Here is a 23,416-nt window from a genome sequence, read left to right as displayed (position 1 = left end):
GTGGTGTCGTCAAACAAACAAAATGTTGGATGGTTATGGATCACACAGATATTCAGAGAGGAAACCCGCTGTCGCCACTTCATGGGTTACTATTTTTAATTAGCAGCAAAGGTTCTTTTATATCCACAATCCCACAGACAGGGTAGTACATTCCACGGCCTTTGTTACACCAGTTATGGAGCACTGGCTGGAACGAGAAAGAGCCCAATGTTCGATCGCGCATCAGGTGAGCGTTGAACCACGGAGCTACGCCCCGCCCTTGTTACTTGTTGGAGTCTTGAGTCTGGAGTTTTAGAAGCACGGGTCACGACCCTGAGATTTGAGTTAAGACTAGGTCAGGTCAGGTTATAGGGTTTTAAATGCACATTCAGAGCAAGTTGTAGCGCACGCCTGCCTTGGGTGCAGGTGCCGGCCTTGACCTGCTCCTCTGTCCAAGACAAGAAAAGGGTTGGGGTGGGTGGGAGAGGAGAGCAAGGGAGCACCAGCAGCCCGACTGGGTTCGGTAACAGGCCAAAAAGAAAGGGTGCGCAGTTTGTATTAAGGAAATTAGGCGCAATTTTGAACGGTCCGCCGAAAAATAAAGAAGGGAGCTACATAATATGTTTTTGAATTTAGTATTCCAAGTCGAGGCTGTATGTATGTATGCCCACAAATGACTGTCAGGTCAGATGTCGGGAATTAACGTGCTTATATCAATTTAATGTTCAAGCACGCTCGTTGCGAGCACGATTTCTGATTAGAGCCAGAAACTGTACTCGGAACGTTAAAAATGTTTATACAGATGATTAGCTAAAAAATACCTAATTGATGGTCAAATAAACTTTATTTACAAAGAAGTTAAAAAGGGTTTAAACAAAGGGTTAAAAAAAGGTTTCTACAAATGTCGACACTAAAGTTGTACCTGTTTTTATGGAGACCTCTTGCCATATCCCGTTGACACACACTTTCAGCTGTTCTGATTGGGTGTCGAAAGCGAGGTTGCCGATGTCACTCCACGTACATTCCACCCCGGCCGGCGTAAACACCCCATGGTTATAAAATGCTGAATCGTAGAACAATATTTATTGCTAATTAGGAAATATAAAATAAAGCATATGCTGTTTGGTTGTTTTAATTTTTTTTTTTTTTTTTAAATAAATCACTTGTTTCTCATTTTATTATTCAAAGTAGAATGTTTATTATTTCTTGGTAAAATGTATTTAAAATGAAACAGATGTTGTTATTTGTTGTTTAATATTATAATTTTCATAACAGAACAAATGATAATTTCTGTTCTCAGAAAAAAAGTATATTACAGTTAACATGCACTCATTTTTTATTGTTATCAAATTATCTACATTTTCAAAATGTAATTTGCCTTTTGTAGCATACATTATTGTTATGTTTATTGTTACTGTATACCTGGAAATGTGGAAACGACGTTGTTCATTTCAGGGCGTGGTTCCACTTTAGGGGGACAGGCTTGATACGTGGCGTCTGCTCCAGGAACCAGTATTATGTCCTTGATGTAACCCTGGAAACCACATTAAACAGCCTTTACAGCCAGTCATTTTCTATTGGTGATATTTTAAAAAGTACGGAGTGCTTAGTGTGGAACCTCTGGTTGTTTAGATTATCCAAGTGGGCAATTATGAAAATTTGATACAGCTATTCAAACGTTAGAAGATGCTACATAATTATCCATAACCTTTGCATACACACTCACCTGAAAAACTGGCTTACTTTTCCGACACTTCCCTATAAGAAACGAGGTATTCCCCACGGGCAAGAAAGCCGGAAAAACCCTGTGCACATGGCGTTTGCGCCGATCGTGACAGTCTGACGTCATAACCAGCGTGTCGCCCGTTAGGCTGAAACCGATCGAGTGCCAGTGTCCGTCTTTGAGTACAACACTTTGAAATCTGAGCGTCTGGTTCGAATACTGGAAGATTACTCTCCTAGTCGACACCGTCACCGACACTACGCTGTGGTTCGTCCTCGTGTCAAACAGTGACATGACGCAAACCTCGCGTCGCTGACGTCGTTTCAGCTTTAGCACTAAGAACACGGAGAACTCCTCGGGGAAGAAGCCGCATCTCCGGAAAACCTTTTCCGCCATGAAGCTCAGTCCGCGAGCGTCCTTGGAAAACGTGAACGCGTGAACGTGATTGTGTCTGTCGTAGATAATACTGACACCAGGGGGCACCGACTGAATACTTGGAACGGCTGTCCGTAGGATGTCTATCGGTACCAGATCTACAGACCAAAAAGTAAAAAAGGAAAACAAATTATTCGTTCATTTTTGTTTATATTTTGATAGAAAGAAAGAAATGTTTTATTTAACGACACACTCAACACATTTTATTTACGGTTATATGGCGTCAGACATATGGTTAAGGACCACACAGATTTTGAGAGGAAACCCGCTGTCGCCACTACATGGGCTACTCTTTCCGATTAGCAGCAAGGGATCTTTTATTTGCGCTTCCCACAGGCAGGCTAGCACAAACGTTGGCCTTTGTTGAACCAGCTATGGATCACTGGTCGGTGCAAGTGGTTTACACCTACCCATTGAGACTTGCGGATCACTCACTCAGGGTTTGGAGTCGGTATCTGGATTAAAAATCCCATGCCTCGACTGGGATCCGAACCCAGTACCTACCGGCCTGTAGACCGATGGCCTGACCACGACACCACCGAGGCCGGTATATTTTGATAGGGGCGGGACATAGCCCAGCGGTAATTAAGGCTTGATGCACGGTCGGCTTGGGATCGATCCCTGTCGGTGGGTTCATTTGGCTGTTTCTCGTTCCAGCCATTGCATCACGACTGGTATATCAAAGGCCATGGTATGTGCTATCCTGCCTGTCGGATGGTGCATATAAAAACAAATCCCTTGCTGCTATTAGAAAAATGTAGCGTGTTTCCTAGCTAAGACTAAGAGCCGATGAATAATAAATCAATGAGTTCTAGTGATGTCGTTAAACACAAAACAAACAAACAAACATGGTAAAGCGCTAACTTGATGCGCGATAGGTCTGAGATCGATCCCCGTCGGTGGGCCCATTGGGATATTTCTCGTTCCGGCCAGTGCACAACGACTGGCATATGAAAAGCCGTGGTATGTGCTATCCTGTCTGTGGGATGATACATATAAAATATCCTTTGCTACTAAAGGAATTATGTAGCAGGTTTCCTCTAAGACTATATGTCAAAATTGCCAAATGTTTGACATCCAATTAGCCGGTGCTTAATAAATCAATGTGCTCTAGTGGTGTCGTTAAACAAACACAAAACACAAACACATTAATCAATGTGTTCTTGTGGTTTCGTTAAACAAAAGAAACTTTAACATGACTCACGCTGCATGCAGGTGCATTATTTCGAGACATAAAACACACCATCCTTGGTTAGGTGTTTTGATCTCAATATAGACGTTACAAATTACTCGAGCGGGTACATAAAAACGTGCAATAAAAATACTTTCTACTTTTTTTTAACAGTCGGTTTTCTTTCAAGTGGAGCGACAGCAAATTCTATTTATGGCTTATAAAATCAAACTCATGTCATTCAGCCGAACTCGTTGATTCATCTGTATTAGAATGCCGCGCTAAAGTCGTGGAAAACACATTCAGACGTGATTTCACAATTTGACGCAAGTCGAATGTGCAAGGACGGGGCATAGCCCCATGGAGGGGCGTGATTTAGCTCAGTCGGGTGAGTGCTCGCTCGAGGTGCTTGCGTCGCAGGATCGAACCACCTCGGTGAATCCATTCAGCTGATTGGATTTATGTTGTTCTCGTTCCAACCTGTGCACCACAACTGGTCAAAGGTCGTGTACTGTGCTTTCCTGGCTGTGGGAAAGTGCATATAAAACATCCCTTGCTGCATCAGGAAAAATGTAGCGGTTTTTCTCTGATGACTACTTGTCAGAATTAGCAAATGCTTGACATCCAATAGCCGATGATGAATTAATCAGTGTGCTCCAGTGGTGTCGTTACACAAAACACACTTTCTTTAGTCCAATGGTAAAGTGCTCGTCTTGTCTTAGCATCGATGCCCATCGATGGAATCATTGGGTTATTTCTCGTTCCAACCAGTTAGTGTTCCGCAGCTAGTTTAACTAAGGCCGTGATGTGTGCTATTCTGTCTGTGGAAATCTGCATATAAAACAACCTTTGCTGCTAATCGAAAGAATAACCTATGAACTGGTTTTGTTTGTTTGTTTGTTTTGTTTTGTTTAACGACACCACTAGAACACTGATTATTAATCATCGACTATTGGATGTCAAATATTTTGGTAATGTTGACATATAGTTATAGACAGGAAACCCGCTACATTTTTCCATTAGTAGCAAGGAATCTTTTATAATCATCATCCAATAGATGGGATAGCGCATACATTGGTCTTTGATATATCTGTCGCGGTGAACTGGCGGGAACGAGAAACAGCCCAACGTGGATCGATCCACTGGGCTACGTCCCGCCCCCAGGGTTTTAAAGTAAAAAAAACTTACTTGCACACATCAAAATACTTTGTAAGCGTATACCAGACTAAAGCTGTATCCTAACCAGACGCGAGCGACGCGAGCGATGCAAGTGATTATTTTAGAAATCATTGATTTGAATTGCCGCATCCTAACTGGACGCGAGCGACGCGACACATTTATCCATCGCGTACGCGTGAGGTCAGGACACGGTGATTGAAATCAATGATTTCTAAACGTATCGCTCGCGTCGTTCGCGTCCGGTTAGGATACAGCTTGAGTGTCTCATGTTTGATATATATAACGCTGTGGTAAGTAATGCCGTTTGGGTGTGGGAGGGGGAGAAGTTGCTTATAAATGATCTCTTGCTGCTAATGGGGAAAAAAAACCCGTAGTGAGTTGTATCTGAAAACAACAAGTCTGAATTTCCAAATGTTTGACATCCAATAGCTGATGATTAATTAATCAATGTGCTGTAATGGTGCCATTAGACGAAACAAACTTTCTTTTTCGGATGTGGAAAGAAAAGAACACTTACAAATTAAAGGAGCCATTTTTGGAGGGTTGGGGTATAACTGCCCCTCTGTTCAAACCGGGGGCCCATTTCTCAAAACATAGTAACTTTACGTCTTTTACTAGCAGTTATATCGGGCTTATGTTTACATGTGTTTGGCATCTATTTCATCCATTGGAAGATGGAATAGTTTAATGACAAAATAAAATAAAATATTTGCACTTCAATCTACAATTAGTTGTACTGTTAGTAGTACTACGGATAATGGTTTAGTTGTAGATTTACACTTACGTGCAACACTTGGCTTATATTACGATGTTTCGTGAAATTGGGTCCTGTACAATATAAAAGTCCGCTTGCAACTATTTTGTACTAACCTGTGTGGGAACATCAGTTTTCCTCTAGACCAGGTGTAAAATGATCCTATATTAGTAATCAAAAATGTGCCACAGTGTTAACAACTTTCCTTTCCTTTGTATATAAGACACTTTTCTAAAATATATTTTATATTTGACGTGATTACTATACACAATAGTGTGTTATCTGTATAGAAATTAGTCCCGCCCGGCAAAGTAAAATACAAGTATTACAACCTTCTTCTGTCTATACAACGTAGAGATTTCTAAACTTAACGTTCACTTTTATTTTTAAAAAAAAGAAAAAACATTAAAAACCCCCATTAAAAAACAAATAATAATAAATACAAAATAAAAAAACACTCCAGGACCGACTCTTGATTGGCTACAACCGGTCTCGGTGGTGTCGTAGTTAAGCCATTGAACATAAGGCTGGTAGGTACAGGGTTCGCAGCCCAGTACCGGCTCCCACCCAGAACGAGTTTTAACGACTCTATGGGAAGGTGTAAGACCACTAAACCCTCTTCTCTCTCACTAACCGCTAACCCACTGCCAAGGACAGACAGCCCAGATAGCTGAGGTGTGTGTGCCCAGGACAGCGTGCTTGAACCTTAATTGGATTATAAGCACTAACATAAGTTAAAATGAAATGATTGGCTACAATATACACGGTCGTTTTTCTGCTAACTGTATCGTCTAGAGAGGTTGTTTTCTTTTTCGTTTGAACTACTCTTAAAGACACCGGAGTACTCGATTATCCATCTTTCAAGTGACGGGCCGCTCTCGGTCTGCCGCGGAACGCCCCCTTTAACGAGAGTCCTAAACTGACCGCGGGGGATTCTCGCTTCGCCATGCATGTCGCGTGCTCCGCAGATGAAAGGTAGGAGGGGTTTAACGAGAATGTTTAATGTTTAATGTCTAATGCTCGCCGAATACCTAAAACAAGATTACCTTACACTCGATAATCCAGTACTGGTAGGGGAAACATTGCTTGTTGATTGTTACCAGTGAAAACAAATACATTTGTATTGGTAATATAGATATGATAGTAATGATGATGATGTTGTGGATGATTGAGGTGATGATGATGATGATGATGGCGTTAACGATGATGATGATGATGATGCTGATGGTTGTGGTGGTGGTGGTGGTGGTCATATACACGAACATATACATAAACATGCATACGTACACGCACGCAAACATACACATACGCAGACACGCATACACACCACACACGCAGACATGCATACACACCACACACACAGACATGCGTACACCACACACACACATACATGCATACACACCACACACGCAGACATGCATACATACCACACACACATACATGCATACACACCACACACACAGACATGCATAACACCACACACGCAGACATACATGCATACTACACACACACGCATACATGCATACGCACCACACACGCATACATGCATACACACCACACACAGACATGCATACACACTACACACGCAGACATGCATACATACTACACACACACGCAAACATGCATACACACCACACACGCATACATGCATACATACTACATATACAGACATGCATACACACCACACACACATACATGCATACACACCACACACACAGACATGTATAACACCACACACGCAGACATACATGCATACTACAAACACACGCAGACATGCATACACACCACACACGCAGACATGCATACATACTACACACATAAACAAAACACAACAAAAACACAATCATGCACACACACACACCACACACACACACACACACACACACACACACACACACACACACACCGCAGCTATCTGGGCTGTATGTCCAGGACAATGGGTTAGTTGTTAATTGGTTAGCAGTTAGTGAGAGAGAAGAGGGTGTAGTGGCCTTACACCTACCCATTGAGCCCTGGGTTAAGAACCACGCAGATATTGAGAGAGGAAAACAGCTGTCGCCACTTCATGGGATACACTTTTCGATTAGTAGCAAAGGATCTTTTATATGCACCATCCCACAGACAGGATAGTACATACCACGGCCTTTGTTACGCCAGTTGTGGAGCACTGGCTGGAACGAGAAATAGCCAAATGGGTCCACCAACGGGGATCGATCCTAGACCGACCGCAAAACACAACAAAAACACAATCATGCACACACACACACACACACACACACACACACACCACACCACACGACACACACACACACACACACACACACACAACACACACACACACATCTGAAAGACCTGACAGTGGTCAGAGTATGTACACAAGGCAGGCGTGCGCTATTAACAGCTTGTTCCTTGACATGAAAAAAAGAAAAGAAAAAAAAAGCAGACACCGGGTTTGCTCTCTCGGTATCTGTGTGGTCCATAACCATACGTCCGATGCCATATAATTATAAATAAAAAATATTTTGAGTGTGTCGTTAAATTTTTTAATAATGCTTTCTTTATTCCTTTTAAATCGATTGGTAGTATATCCATACATATTCATACAACCACAATCAACTCTGACACAATACTGATGGGTGGTTTGCTCGCAAATAAATTTGACATTAAACATTAAATTACAAAATTTAAATATTTTATATTACTACAATTCCATATACAGCGTCATGTTTGTAAATTATGACTGTACCGGTGATTAAATTGAAACGTTTATTGTATACCTTGGGTACACTATTTACATGGCATACATTCCGCTAGGGGGAAGGGGGCAATATTGATAGCAGATGTCGTTGAAAGAGCAACAATGAAATGTAGCGTTTATGCCCGACATTAATCTTGTGGCGGGTCCCTTTGATCTAGCATACGGTACGTAATTAATTCACCTAACCCAACACTCTATTAAATGCTTTCCAAACTCTCTTTAGTCAATAGGACTGACTATCAGCGCGGAAAAAAATATCCAGCATTTATGGTTTTGTAAATCCTGTTTGTGGAAAATAACCTGAAATTACTTCCAACAAACTTGGCCACGGTGACTTGTATGTGAAAAGCCGTTGCATTCAGCGTTGTATTGATGTGCAGCCTGGCATGAGACGCGGTGCGTCAAAGAAATTGGGTGGAAATAAACTGCCTACAATACAACTCAACTGGCGTGCACGTTTCTTCTGTTCTATCTGAGGTATTTCAGACCACCTAGAAACCAGCCTCTTTTTTTTTTTTTTTTGAAGATACTAACCTCAGGCTTAATCAACATCTATGGCTATCTGTCTGTCTCTCCGTCCGTCTGTTAGTGTGTCGGTTCGGTCTGTATGAATATTTGTTAGTTCGTCTGTTTTGTCTATGTATCTGTGTGCCTGCCTGTCTGGTCTCCATGTCTGTCTGTCTGTGTGTCTGCCCGTTAGTGTTTCGGTCGGAGGTATATATGTTAGTTCGTCTGTTTTTTTTCTATTCATCTGCGTAATGTCTGGTTTGCTGTTCGGTGTGTATATATATATATATACTATATATATTAACTATCTATATATCACACACACACAGAGAGAGAGAGAGAGAGAGAGAGAGAGAGGCGAGAGGAGAGAGAGAGAGAGAGAGAGAGAGAGAGAGAGAGAAGAGTAGAGCGTCACAACATTATAAAAAGGCCAGCAATTTGAGTTTTGTACACGGTAAATTGAGCATAGCTCCTAGGGACGAGAGATTGTAGGGCCGTTTGCGGCGTTAGGTGTGGGGTGCCCCTCTTCATCTGTTCAAATGTGAGACCTGGTTGTAAAAGGGAAAAACAAATTAAAAACAAAGAACAACAACATATATACGCTTAAGATAAAAATTAAAAAATAAGAGAGAGAGAGAGAGAGCAGAGAGAAGAGAGGAGAGAGAGAGAGAGAGGAAGAGAGAGAGAGAGAGAGAGAGAGGGAAGGGTGAAGAGAGAGAGCGAGAGAGAAACATGCATATGAGCAGATAGCGGAGAGAGAGAGAGAGCAGAGAGAGAGCTAGAGACAGAGAGACAGAGAGCAGAGATGGGATAAGAGGGGGAGGGAGCAGCTTCGAAAGTTACAAGAGTGATTATTCGAGCTTTTGAAACTACAACAAAATCCACCAATAGGCAAGCTCTTAACCACCTAACCAGTACATCCCGACCCCCCGAGCTGATGGATACTTGAAGTAGTAAATTCGTGGCTTGTCTTAATAAAAATCATAACGAACGCTGTGTGATAACTCGACAACGGAGCCACGTTCCGTACAGCAACCTCTTGGGGGGCGTCAATCCAAAAACAACTGTGGAAAACCTAGTTCATCGTTCGAACCACAAACATCGTGCAAGTTGTCGGTGCTCCGCAAACTGGAGCGAACCTACAAAACGGAATAGGGTTCCGTCAAAAGAATGAAAGAACTTAAAAAAAAAAGAAGAAACGAAAAGAAAAAAAGACGCCCAGGTCGAAAACGCTTGTCGACAGAGCTGTAACTTTTCTTTATTCCTGTAAATTCACCACGTTCTTCCTTCGTTATGATGTGTTTAATGCGAACAACACGATCTAGGAAACGAGGGTTACAAATCCATTTAAGAAAACAAATGGAAAACACACAAAGCCGAGCCTGACCTTTCGAGACGTTTTAAGCGCGCCACTGCCGCCCGGAATGCTTAACAAGTTCTCCACAATGTTTGTAAGGAAAGCCGAGTCATTCGAAGAGGCAACACAATACTTTGATGAGTTGACAGTTTGTGTTGGCATTTTTCGAAAATTTAACCAAAAGAAAAATCTTTCTTAACAAGTCTTTAAGACTAGACAGCCTTGACCTTTGCATCTTTAACATTGAAAAACGTTTTAATTCTATTATGTCCGTTTTCTAATGTAGAGTTAAAAAGAAGGAGTTTCTAACGGGTCTTTAACAAATCTGCTAGTAAGTTGAAAAATGTTTGTGCATCTGCTCATTGTATGGTACTGTATGTTGTATGTTATGTATTTGACTGTATATTATGCAACAATGTATGCATGTATGTACTGTATACACTACACGCTCATGTCATATATATTGATATATATATATATATATATAACTATATATATATTACCGTATACAAACACCTCTAAAAAAACGACACACCCTCGAAACCCAAGTTAAATGTACGGGTTTTTTTAGGTTAAGGCGTCGTCAGTTCAGGTCCAGAGAGAGAGAGATGAGAGACGGAGAATAGAGAGAGAGAGAGAGAGATAGAGGAAAGAGCAGCTAGAGAGGCAGAAGGGCGGGAGGGAGGGATGGAGAAGAGAGGGGGGGAGGAAAGAGAGATACAGAGACAACACGTCACAAGAGACCGAGGGAAGTTAGAGAAAGAGAGATAGAGATAGAAAGAGAGGAGAGAGAGAGAGAGAGAGAGAGAGAGAGAGAGAACAGAACAGATAGGGAAAAAAGAAAAGAAAAGGAAGGGAAAAGAGATACAAAGGACTTGTCGACGGGAAAGCATACCTATTGTACCCACAGATCACCGAGGAGAGAGAATCGAGAGTAGAGCGAAAAAAGAGAAGAGAGAGTAGGGAGAGGAGCAGAGAAGAACTCAGATAGGGAAACATACCGCGAAGGAACAAAAAAGATATACCAGAAGCTACTCACCGTGGAGGAAGTCACGAAACGCAAACCTATGCACACGCCAACCCTCGGATAGAGAGGAAAGAGAGAACGAGAAAGAGAGAAGAGATAGGGAGGGAAGATGGAGAGAGAGAGAGAGAGAGAGAGTGAGGTGGGTGTTGTGTGTGGTATGTATGTGTGTGTGTGTGTGCTTGTGTGTGGGGTGTGTGCTTGCGTGTGGTGTGTTTTATGTATTTATATCAAGAACCGTGGTACGTGCTGTCCAATCTTTAGAAAACGTAGAGGTACCGAGTTTCTTCACTCGGTATTTCGACGAAGTGTCGAAATAACCATTTCCCTCCATTAGCGCTGATGCTTTAACCACTGCACCAACGATACCTTTTTTTTTTTTAATCAACCAGGTATTAATTTTATACTACAGTTACAGCGTAAAGACCTGACGTTCTGATACCTTAGTGATACGAGTTGCTTGATATGGTATGGTCGTGTGAATAAGAACTTTCATTGACCGCGGAAGTTTGCACCGACCCGATAAATTGGTGTGGTTGATTTCATAACATTACAAGACGCTCGACGCTAGTGTATGTTGTGTGCTTATGTGTATGATACTTAACGACACTACTAGAGCACATTGATATATTAATCATCGGCTATTGGATATCAGACATTTGATATTTCTGAATCGAAGTCATCAGATGAAATTCGCTACATCTGTTCATTAGCAGTAAGGAGGCTTTTATGTGCACTTCCCACAAACAGGATAGCACATACCACGGCCTTTATCCAGTTGTGGTGTACTGGTTGGAACGAGAAAAAAACAACCAGCTGAATGAATCCACCGAGGTGGCTTATGTGTATAATACATGTATGTGTGAGGGGAAAACACGTTTAACGACACCACTAGAGTACATTGATATATTTGGTAATTCAGACATTATAAGGCCACAATTTACAAAGCCTGTTTCTCTTAAACGCAGGTTTTTAAGCATTGTAAATGTATGTAGTTATATACGCTTGTGAGCCATGAACAGACTAAATTCAGTTTTAAAAGTTGTTTTTCTTTAACGGCATCACTAGAGCACATTAATTAATTAATCATCGGCTATTAGATGTCAAACATTTCTTATACTGACTCGTAGTCATCAGATGAAACCCCGTACATTGTTCCATTAGCAGCAAGGGATCTTTTATATGCATTTTCCCACATACAGGACAGCACATACCACGTCCTTTGTCCAGTTGTGGTGCACTGGTTGGAACGGGGGAAAACCCACAAATCAGATGAATGGGTCCACCGATGTGGTTCGATCCTGCGACGCAAGCACCTCAGACGAGCGTTCAACCGACTGATATAAATCCGTCCCTTGTAATGCAAAATATCCAAACAGAATCGAATGTTTTGTTCAGAAACATCCGCAAACGTTCGTTAATAAAACGTATTTTATTTCTTGCACATGTTCTTCAATAAATTGATGGATTTTCTTTCTTTTTTATAGATTATTTTATAAGAATAAAAGCCAACAATAAATCTAGGTAATAAAATTTGTAAATAAAATATATAAATATAAATAAAAGTTTAATGTGTAAATAAAATATATATTAAATTTAAAGGGACAGACCCTAGTTTTTAAACACTAAGGCATATTTTTTCACTATCAGAGCCGTTTATGATAATTGAAATCATACCTTACTTATATTTTATTGTTTAGATTATCCATTTCCGTAGAACCGAAACTGTTTCTGGTCATTCTGGTGTTTCTAATACACACAAAAAAAATAAAAATTCTTCATATTTTTAAAAACGCACGTGCGTCTGAGAAGTAACGATTATGGAGTTAACAAGAATGTGATCTAGAAATGAACATGAGTACATGTATTAAATATAATATTTATTTATTATACTTTGTTCTCCAAATGTTATCTGTATATGTTTGTTAATTGCTCACTTTGTAAATATTATATTATTATATTACCTCATGTACCAATGAGAGGTGCGGGATGGTCCTGAGTGAATAAAGAATTGAAAAAGTAGTAAACGGTTATGGAGTCATTGTTTTTAGTCAATTTAAAGGGCATTTCAACGTCACAGACTCTTGTTTCACTTTGTGAAAATGTATTACAGGTATTTGCTAAATCTATCCAAACTTAGCGCCCATTTTTACGGGGGGAAACAGGTCCTAAGGGAAAAGAAAAAAGGTAAAGGGGGAAAAGTTTTAAAGAGGAGGGTGTGTCCCTTTAAGGGGGAAAAAATAAAGCAGTCACTAAATATTTTATCAATAAGCCGTGTAGGTATATTGTATGGACAGCTAAATCACCTTAACAAACCGCAAAGACTATTAAACAATGAGACGAAATTCTTCTGTCCTAATTTTCGTGACTCACCAATAAAGAAGAATATCTCCGCGTGTGTTCCAATTGTGGGCGTGTCCGTGCATGTGTACACAAATGCTTTTCGCTGCCTTTCTTTAGAACTACACACAACTAATAAATAAATAACAGCCACAAGCCAGATTCCACAATATGTTGTAAGTCTCCCATCAAAGGTGTCATCAGATATATTGTCCATCTTTTCTCCGACTCGTTTGTCATGTAGTTCTTTCTCAAACCACACAGGTCGGGACGTAGCCTACCGATAAAGCGCTCGCCTGATCCACAGTCGGTCTAGTATCGATCCCCGTAGGTGGACCCATTGGGCTATTTCTCGGTTCACCAGTGCACCACGAGTGGAATATCAAAGGCCGTGGAATACGCTATCCTGTCCGTGTGATGGTGTATATAAAATATCCCTTACTACTAATGGCGAAAAATGTAGCGGGTTTCCTTTATAAGAATATATATCAGAATTACCAAACGTTTGACATCCAATAGCCGATGATTAATAAATCAATGTGCGCCAGTGGTGTCGTTAAACAAAGCAAACTTTCAACTTTTATAAAACAATAACGAATTGTGTATGTCAGAGAAAAAAACCTGTGCCCATGAAGGGCGTGCTAAAACAGCTTGTTCTGATTAGGATGAGAAAGAGAGAGAGAGAGAGAGAGAGAGAGAGAGAGAGAGAGAGAGAGAGAGAGAGAGAGAGAGAGAGAGAGAGAGAGAGAGAGAGAGAGAGAGAGAGAGAGAGAGAGAGAGAGGGAGGGATACAGATAGACAGACAGACATATACAGAGACAGAGACAGAGAGACAGACAGAGATGCCAGTGTACTGGTATTATACTTCTACATTGAGTCGTTAAAACTCGCTCTTGGTAGAAGCCGGCACATTGATACGAACCCAATATCTACCAGCCTGACTTCACCACTACACAACCAAAAGCCGATATATTACAAAAGCCAAACCATTATTACCAATATACACGTTTATTGGGCATCACGTGACCGATAACGTGCGCGCTTCTTTTTGGTGTCCGCCGCGGTGATCTCACCACACCGATATGTTTACACCGTATCAATATTTACAACCTGGAAAAGTTGATCAAAATTCTCCAGCCAGTCCTTAGATGGAAAGACGGCTTTCTGGCGACGTTTCGCTATCGTGTTGATAGCGAGCCGCGTCCAATTTGCGGTAACACGTAAAACCGGCTTCCAATTATTAAGTGTCCGTTAGCGGTGAAAATGTAATTAATTTTGTCAATACCGTCTCGACAGGGTAGTCGACCCAGGCCAGTGTATGTTGAGTGCGATATGCAGAAAAGGAAATGGCGGTGATAGTAAAGATTTTGCTGAAAGAAATAAAAGAAATCGTCGCAGTGGCTTTTAAAAAAATGAATGTTTGATCTTATATCCTGGAAACTGAAAATTCAATATTAGCTTCCTTGGTGTACCTCATTTAAAATGTGTGTTACCTTTATTGATTAGTTTCCGATGTTTGTTTGGCTTGGTTTTTCTTTTGTTTGTGTTTCTCGTCTGGGGTTTGTTTTGGGCTTTTAATGTTTTGTTTTCTTGTCGTTGTTGACATTTATTATTATTATTATTATTATTATTATTTTCCTCCTTTTTTTTTTTTTTTTTTTTCGGGGCGGGGGGGGGGGGGGGGAGGGGGGGATTTTAAAGATACATGTGTAAATCTAACCAATTACAATCACCTAAAAATCATTTATTGTAGTATTAAACCAAATAACTTCCGGCTGGTTCAAAGTTCGAGGTGCACCCATCTTTTGATAGATCAGTTAATACCACAATTCCTGTTATTGGTGATAAATGTGTTTCATCTGTGAAAAAAAATCATGTATGCAATTTTATTTCATCTAGTACCACTGTGTCGAGTAACCTTGTGCTTGTATGGGGCACCTGTAACAAACCGTACTCAAATTGCGTGCGGAACTTGGGTAATCACAGACGCTACACGTTATCTCTGAATTCATTTTGTTCTGATTCACTTTAAGTGTGAGGAGTGGTAGTATTTATATCCGCGGTGTATATGTCGATTGATACGCTGTAGGTATAAGATTTTTTCCACACATGCTACTAGTGTCGTCTATGGGATTTTATTTGGTGGTGTACACTCTTATGCATATACTTTGTGTACCTACAACCGTTTCTTTTATAGGAACACACTAAGCTGCTAAGTTTAGCTTTCGATATCGTATCACGTTCATATCTGATACATGTTTATACAGTCTGAACTACAAATATGATTATAGCGTAGGTGTGTGTTGGGCTGGGGTTGGGGTGGGGGACAAAACGTTTGTTTTGGGGTTTTTGTTTTCTGTTGCTGTTGTTCTTTTGTATAAGATCTATATAGACAGACACGACAGCATACACCACTCCCTTTGATGGGTCCAGGTCTTTTGCCCCCCCCCCCCCGGACATTTGCCCCTAGGACATTTGCCCCTAGGACATTTGCCACCCTGGACATTTGCCCTTTTGCTTAATGAAAATCTGGTCATTTGCCCCCCCCCCCCCCCACACACACACCTTCAATTTTTTTTTTGGTGTAAATTATTCAATATTTTTCTTAAATATTGCAACTGAGATACATGAAGGCATGAATATGTATGTGGCTTCCTTCCATTTATTATGGAAATAAATTAACGAATTACGAAAAATATTTCTAGAATCACACACACGCATTGCCAGTGAGCTTTGTTTACAATAACATCAAATATCTGAAAATCATCTAATCTACTTGATTGTCATGGCCTCCAAAACTACGGCTTTGATCAAAAGACTAAATGTGGCATTGTGTATATAGGCAGAATAGGATGCATTTAATAATCTCACATCTGATTACAAAATTCCCTATAGAACTTGGGAGTCCCAGTCAAATATTATATCGATCGGTATTGCCAAGTGAAAATCATTTAATCTACTTGATAGTCATGTATCAGACTGAAGTGAAAACCACCCTGAAGGGCATAGGCCATTGTGAAAAAGTGCTTTGTAATTATGTCATGTAGTATTGAATAAAATATTGTTTTATTGAATATGTTTTAATGTTGTTTCGTATTAAAGGGGCAAATGTCCGTAGGGGTCAAATGTCCGGAGGGGGCAAATGTCCGGGGAGGCAAATGTCCGGGGGGGGGGGGGGGGGCAAATGTCATAGGGGCAAATGTCAGGAGGGGGCAAATGACCGCAAGACCCCTTTGATACACCAGTCAACGGGCAATGGCTTATAATATAAACAATGAAACACTTTCTTTTAGTTAAATACCAGTGCAATATAACGGTATCAACAGACTTACTGAACAGTGCAAACCACATAGACATGTAGCCACAGAGAGTCAGTTAAAAGAGTTTGTTTCGTTTAACGACACAACATTTGGTAATTTTGACATATAGTCTTAGAGAGGAAACCCGCTACATTTTCCCATTACTAGCAGAGAGAGAGAGAGAGAGAGAGAGAGAGAGAGAGAGAGAGAGAGAGAGAGAGAGAGAGAGAGAGAGAGATCGTTGTAGTAGCCTTACACTAACCCACTAACTCGTTAAAAGGCCCCAGTTATGAGCTGATACACACACACACACACACACACACACACACACACACACACACACACACACCACACACACACAAACAGACAGGTATAGTTTCAATATCAGTTCTGTCTTTTGAAAATGGTTTACTTATTTGTGTACGACACGTATTGCTATAAACGTATACGCGTCTTTATTGCAGATTGTAAACTTGAAAATGAATTGCTTCTCAGCTTTATCTGGAGTGTTTCTGTACTTTGTTTGAAGTGTCTCTGTACTTTGTTTGAAGTAATTGTGTACACGCGAGGTGTTTCGAGCCACACAATGTACTAAAAACCTACCACTTAAGTCCGACTGTCACCCAGTCAATTGAACAAGACGGTGCGAAACTTCATAAATATCTTTGATTAGTTTCTGCTGACTTCATCGAGCCGCGACACAAAGAGGAAAATAGGTGTATCTCATAATGGCTGACGTTAATCCCTTCAGCAGAGTGTCGTGTATTCGGCAGGTTTCTTCTCAAAAGGAAAATAAAGTCTGTGCCTTGTTACTTCAGGAAAAAAACTAAATCTATATTGTCATCTGCTTACATTACCGTTTCGTTGGCCATGTCTGTTGTTGGCCATGTCTGTTGTTGTCGCTTTGTGCTTTGCGGTTTACCATTCAAATAAATAGACATTACTTATATTTTGGAGTAGCTTTTTCATTACTATACAGTATTTGATACTTGCTAAGCGTGGAATTGGACATTGTAAACGGGCAGTTAATAAAGAGACTTTATTTCAATAAACTGTACAATGCAAACGTTTTTTTTAACACAATATTGCCGCCCCCCCCCCCCCCTCTCTCTCTCTCTCTCTTGCTTTGTGTGTGTGTCTCTCTCTCTTACTCGCTCTCTCTCTCTCTCTCTCTCCCACTCTACCACTCTCTCTGTCTCCCTCTATACCTCCCTCTCTCTCCCTCTCTCTCCATCTCTGTCTCCCCTCTCCCCTTATATCTCGCTTTGTCTCCCGTTTTCCTTTCTCTCCTCTATCTCTCTTTCTATCTAATCCCTCTCTCTATCTCTCTCTGTCTGTCTGTCTGTCTGTCCTGTCTGTCTCTCAATCTCTCGCCTCTCTCTCCTCTCTCTCATCTCTCCTTCTTTCTCTCTCTCTCTCTCTTCTTCTTTCCTCTTCTCTCCTCTCCTCTCTCTCTCTCTCTCTCATATGTATATATCTATATATATATATATATATATATATATATATATATATATATATATATATTTCATATCTCCCCTATCTCGTTCTGCTATATATCTTTCTACTATCCCCTCTCTCCTTCTCTCCTCCCTCTCTCCCCCCTTTGCCTCTCCCTCTCTCTCTCTCTCTCTCGCTCTCTCTCTCTCTCGCCCTCTCCGTCCCTTCTCTCCTCTTCTCTCCTCTCCCCTCAGCTCTCTCTCTCTGCGCTCCCTCTCTCTCTCTCTCTCTCTCTCTTCTCTCTCTCTCTCCTCTCTATTATCTCTCTCCGCTCTCTCCCTCTCTCCTCTCTCTCTCTCTCTTCTCTCCAGACTTTTCTCTCCGTCTCTCTCTCTCAGCCTCTCTCTTTCTCGGTCTTTGATATACCATCCGTGGTGCACTGGGTGGAACGAGAAATAGCCCAAAGGGGATCGACCCCAAACCGACTCCGTATCAAGCGAGCGCTTTACCACTGGGCTACGTTCCGCTCTTCCATGGCGTTAAAGTCTCAGACTCTGTTAGACTCTTTCGTCAGGGTCAGTATTTAAAGGACGAAATACCTTCAACAGTGTTTGACGGTAAGCCGCCATGATGCAACATGGATAGATTCCCTTTGACTCACCTGTACATGGTACCGGAAGTTTCACCTTGTCAGCCGTACTGGACAGAATCCACGCCACGAGGGGTATCAGAATGCCGGGATACCATCCGGGCACTCCCATACCTACAACAGACAAATATACGTTTTGAAACGACATCAACTATCTAAACCGGACACCAATAGAACCAATAAAAAAAATGTCCGGTATTTTAACGGATCCGGTTTAGAGAGGTTAATTTCTGTTATGTTTTTTTTTTTTAAAGGAACTCTGTAAAGCGTCCGGTTTACAGAGGGTTCGGTATTGAGAGGTTTCACAGTATATTAAAAACTGCTGTCGCAGCAGCTACTACTGACGCTGTATTCATTATGTTCGACCAATTTTGTACTAGTTAGCCTAATAATCAAGTAAAGGCGGCGTCACACAATACGAGTTCCCCGTACGTGAATAGACACGAGATTAACCGATTAACAAGCTAAACCTTACGATTTCATCGGCTGCTATGCAAACGGTTATTCTCGTGGCTATCGTAGGTAGGCGATGGTGTGGACAGCTCAGAAGACAGAGTCGGAGGAATCTGGCAGAAAGGGTCGAGACAGATTGAAATCGTGCGAGAAATTGGAAAGTTTTCTTTTTTTATATTAAGATAATGAGACTGATAGGCAGAGGGTGATAGATGAGAAAGATGAATAAATGCGTGAGCCAGCTTATCCACTAGACCACTGACATACGTTAATGTTGGTAGTGAATGATATTGAAGTCGGTGTATGAAATAACATTACATTTTTCTTCCCAGTTGTTGTTTTACTGCAGGCTGGAGCCAGCACCGAGTCGTGAACCTAGTACCTGCTAGGTGTGAATTCGAGAACGTAACCACCAGACGAAGGAACCGGAGGCGGTAGGCTGTTGTTCATGTTTCAATTGCCTGTACGCTACAAGTGTTTTAAACTGATATCAAAACTGACTGGTATATCAAAGAGCGTGGTATATGTTGTCAAGTCTGTAAAAAAATGTATTTATAAACGAAGCCTTGCCTTTAATGAAAAACCAATATAGCGGGTTTACTGAAATACTATATGTCAGAATTACTAAATGTTTGACATCCAATAGCCAATGATTGCTAAATCTATGTGCTCTAGTGGTGTCGTTGCTATTGCCACTGTTTTATCTCATGATGCCTGCTGCCTTTATTACTCCCAAGGAAGGAAGGAACTGTTTTATTTAATGACGCACTCAAACACATTTTATTTACGGTTATATGGCGTCGAACATATGGTTAAGGACCACACAGATATTGAGAAAGGAAACCCTCTATCTGCACGTCATGGGCTACTCTTTTCGATTAGCAGCAAGGGATCTTTTATATGCACCATCTCACAGACATGATAGCACATACCACGGCCTTTGTTACACCAGTCGCGGTGCACTGGCTGGAGCGAGAAATAGTCCTATGGGCCCACCGACGGGGATCGATCCCAAACCTACCACGCATCAAGGGAGCGCTTTACCACTGGGCTACATCCAGCCGTTACTCCCAAGGAGGCGGGATGTAACCCACTGGTAAAGTGCGCTTCAGGTGTGCGTTCAGTTCAGGATCGATCCCCGTCGGTGGACCAATTGGGCTATTTCTCGTTTCAGCCAGTGCATCACGACTGGTATATCAAAGGCCGTGGTATCTCCTATCCTGTCTGTGTGACCTGGCTGTGTGATGGTGCATCTGAAATTACCAAATATTTGACATCCAATAACCGATGGTTAATACATCAATGTGCTCTAGTGGTGTCGTTAAGCAAAACAAACTTTAACTTTTGACGATCGCTTTGCGAGGTACGTTTTTCACATTGCGATATTATATAATAGGCCTAATGTAAATTATGACTTTAACTGGCATTGAAATTAGGCTAAGTTTGATTACAATTTCGTTTCAGAAATAAATGTACATGGTACATGTATTTTTCCAAATACACAGCATAACAAACCTGAATGTCTGAAAAGGACTTTTAGTTCTTGCCTTCGGTTCACCACCACCCGCTTAGAAATTATCTAGCTGGCGTCCATAGACACACAAACACGCGTTTAGTGCGGTTTTTATTGGCATATTCGATTTCAAAAGGAAGAATCAACCTAACTATAAGATGTTCTTCTTTTAAAACTAAATCTTTAAAGAATAATCTCAGTTTTATTGCAGTGGTATTGTCGGTAGTTTAAAGTGGTGGTTGTGACGTTAGACTATCGCAATCTATGTAATTACGTCCTATATGTACGTCTCTCATTATTGAAATTGTTGGTGTAACACAGGTTTACTTAGTACTCACAACATTCCTGTGACACGGTTGGTTGATTTTAATTATTTAGGCTACCATTGTCATTAAAAGGTTAGACTACAACTAAGCCGTCTTCTTCTTCTTCTTCTTCTTCTTCTTCTTCTCTCTCTCTCTGTCTCTCTCTCTCTCTCTCTCTCTCTCTCTCTCTCTCTCTCTCTCTTTTTCTCTCTCTCTCTCTCTCTCTCTTACTCTCTCTCTGTCTGTCTATCTCTCTCTCTCTCTCTCTCTCTCTCTCTCTCTCTCTCTCTCTCTCTCTCTCTCTCTCTCTCTCTCTCTCTCTCTCTCTCTCTCTCTCTCTCTCTCTCTCTCTCCCTCCCTCCCTCCCTCCCTCTCCCTCTCCCTCTCTTTCTCTCTCTCTCTTTCTCTCCCTCCCCCCTCTCTCTCTCATCACGGTTTCGCTGCTCGAGATAGATTCGCTTTGATTAATGATCAAAGCTTACCTTTAGTGTAACTAATGGGCACCTGAGGCAAAGGCATTCGACAAAATCCCAGGTAAAAACTAGGTTTTTTATTTTATAGCATTTTAATAGCACACGACTGCCGCCAACTATAGATTTATTGTGCTTTTGAAGGAACACCAACTCGTCTTGACGTATATAGCTATAGACTGTCTAAAACACATTGCACTGCATACACTCATAGAAAAGAATTGAAGAACATTGTTCAACTTAAAGGGACAGACCCTAGTTTTTAAACACTACAGCATATTGTTCACCATTAGAGCTGTTTATGATCATTGAAATAAAAAATTACTTATAGTTTATTCTTTAGACTATCCATTTCCGTAGAACCGAATTGTTTCTGGTCATCCTGGTGTTTTTAATACAAAATAAATTAGCATTTTTCATAGTAGTAAAAACGCACGCACGTTTATTGATTCGAGTTCTAGTCTATTTTGAAGGTTATTTCCCGTTTTAACAGAGTCTTCATTCACAATATTGTAACATTATCCAAATGAGATACATGTTTTTAAATTAACTAAACTAGGATCCGCGCCTTTAAGAGGTCCCGACATCATTTTATTGTATATATTCATATATATACAAGAATTGGATGTAAGTTGTGTAACTTGGCAGGTCCTGAAGTGATATTGTATTGCATACGTTCATATATATATTTTATAAGAAAACTGGTATTCATTCATTTCAACTTATTTTCGTGCTCATATCCAATTAAGGTTCAAGCACGTTGTCCTTGACACACACCTCAGCTATATGGGCTGTTCGTCCAGAACATTGAGTTACTTGTTAGTTGGTTAGTGGTTAGTGCAAGAGAAGAGGGTGGCGTAGTGGCCTTACACCTACCCATTAAGACATTAAAACTCGTTGTGGGTGGGAGCCGGTACCGGGCTGCGAACCCTGTACCTACCAGCCTTATGTCCGATGACTTAACCACGACACCACCGAGACCGTTGAAAATGGGTATACGCTGTCCAGACTCAGAGGTCCTGACAACATATAACACATACATTCACATACATGTATACAAGCTTTGAGTACAACTTGCTCAAATTAAGAGGTGATACTAACATATTGTGATACATACATTCATATATGCAAGCATTTCTTATAAGCTGTCTAATTTGACAGCTCAGATAACACGTTTTATTACATATATTTAATATACAAAACATAGGTATAAATTGTCTAAATTCACCGGTTCTCATAACATATTTTATTGTGTACATTCATTTAAGCATTATCTGTTATTTCTTGTACGTTCAGCGGGGTATGAAAAAAAAAAATCATCCGCAAATTGTTCTCATATCACAGGGGATAACCGCATGCGGGTAACTGTAGTTACTCGCATCCAATATGGCGGAGGGCGCACACGATGAGTATTAATCAATGTGAATTTCCGTATTTCTAAGCATTACATTCACATTTTAATAGAGCGTATCGGCAGTTGGTTTCGTATGAATATATTTTGAATCGATGCACAAAGAATACGTTGTGTAATTCGGCTAATAATGAAATAAAAAGGTTAGGCATGATGAAGGTAACTTCGAAGCGATGATGTAGGTAACTGGGTATTAAAAAAAGTGTTTTTTTTATACCCAGATGATCGTAAAAAATATACAAGACAATCCTTATAATTAAATATGAATCATACTTGCTAATAATAACACTAGAAGTTCATACTTTATTTTGAATTATTTTTGATCCATAAACAATAACGCTCAACAAGACACACTTGCTCATATAAAATGACGTAATCAGATATGACGCTCCCTGAAGACGTAATGTTTACGTTCATCGAGAAATGAGCAAAGATAGATAGTTAACAATTTAACGTGTCCATATACCACTGGGGTTTCGAGCACGCCAATCCAGAGACCGACCTCCGATAAGATCGGTGGCCTGACTCGGGGCGGGGGTGGGGTGGGGGTGGAGGGAGGGGGATGAGCAAAACTCCCATCGCTACGTCTTGACCAATGAGATGAGTTATAATCTATACATTTATGCAGTAAAGTATATTTAGAGACTAT

General features: G+C 40.8%; 1 protein-coding gene across 1 annotated transcript in view; it reads right to left on the bottom strand.

The window, feature by feature from the left end:
* LOC121387706 (thrombospondin-type laminin G domain and EAR repeat-containing protein-like) overlaps positions 1–23,416 on the bottom strand; it is a 41,062-nt gene that overhangs the window by 9,415 nt on the left and 8,231 nt on the right. The window contains exons 2-5 of the mRNA XM_041518899.1: positions 18,628–18,729; positions 1,706–2,235; positions 1,402–1,513; positions 902–1,042 (exon numbers count right to left, since the gene is read on the bottom strand). Of these exons, the coding sequence (XP_041374833.1) occupies positions 902–1,042; positions 1,402–1,513; positions 1,706–2,235; positions 18,628–18,727 (883 nt within the window). The 5' untranslated portion in view covers positions 18,728–18,729. The remainder of the gene's footprint in view (positions 1–901; positions 1,043–1,401; positions 1,514–1,705; positions 2,236–18,627; positions 18,730–23,416) is intronic.

The sequence above is a fragment of the Gigantopelta aegis genome, chromosome 13 (assembly GCF_016097555.1).
Source record: "Gigantopelta aegis isolate Gae_Host chromosome 13, Gae_host_genome, whole genome shotgun sequence".
Lineage (NCBI taxonomy): Eukaryota > Metazoa > Mollusca > Gastropoda > Neomphalida > Peltospiridae > Gigantopelta > Gigantopelta aegis.
Note: the sequence above shows the minus strand (reverse complement) of the source record. Positions and strands in the feature narration are given on the sequence as shown.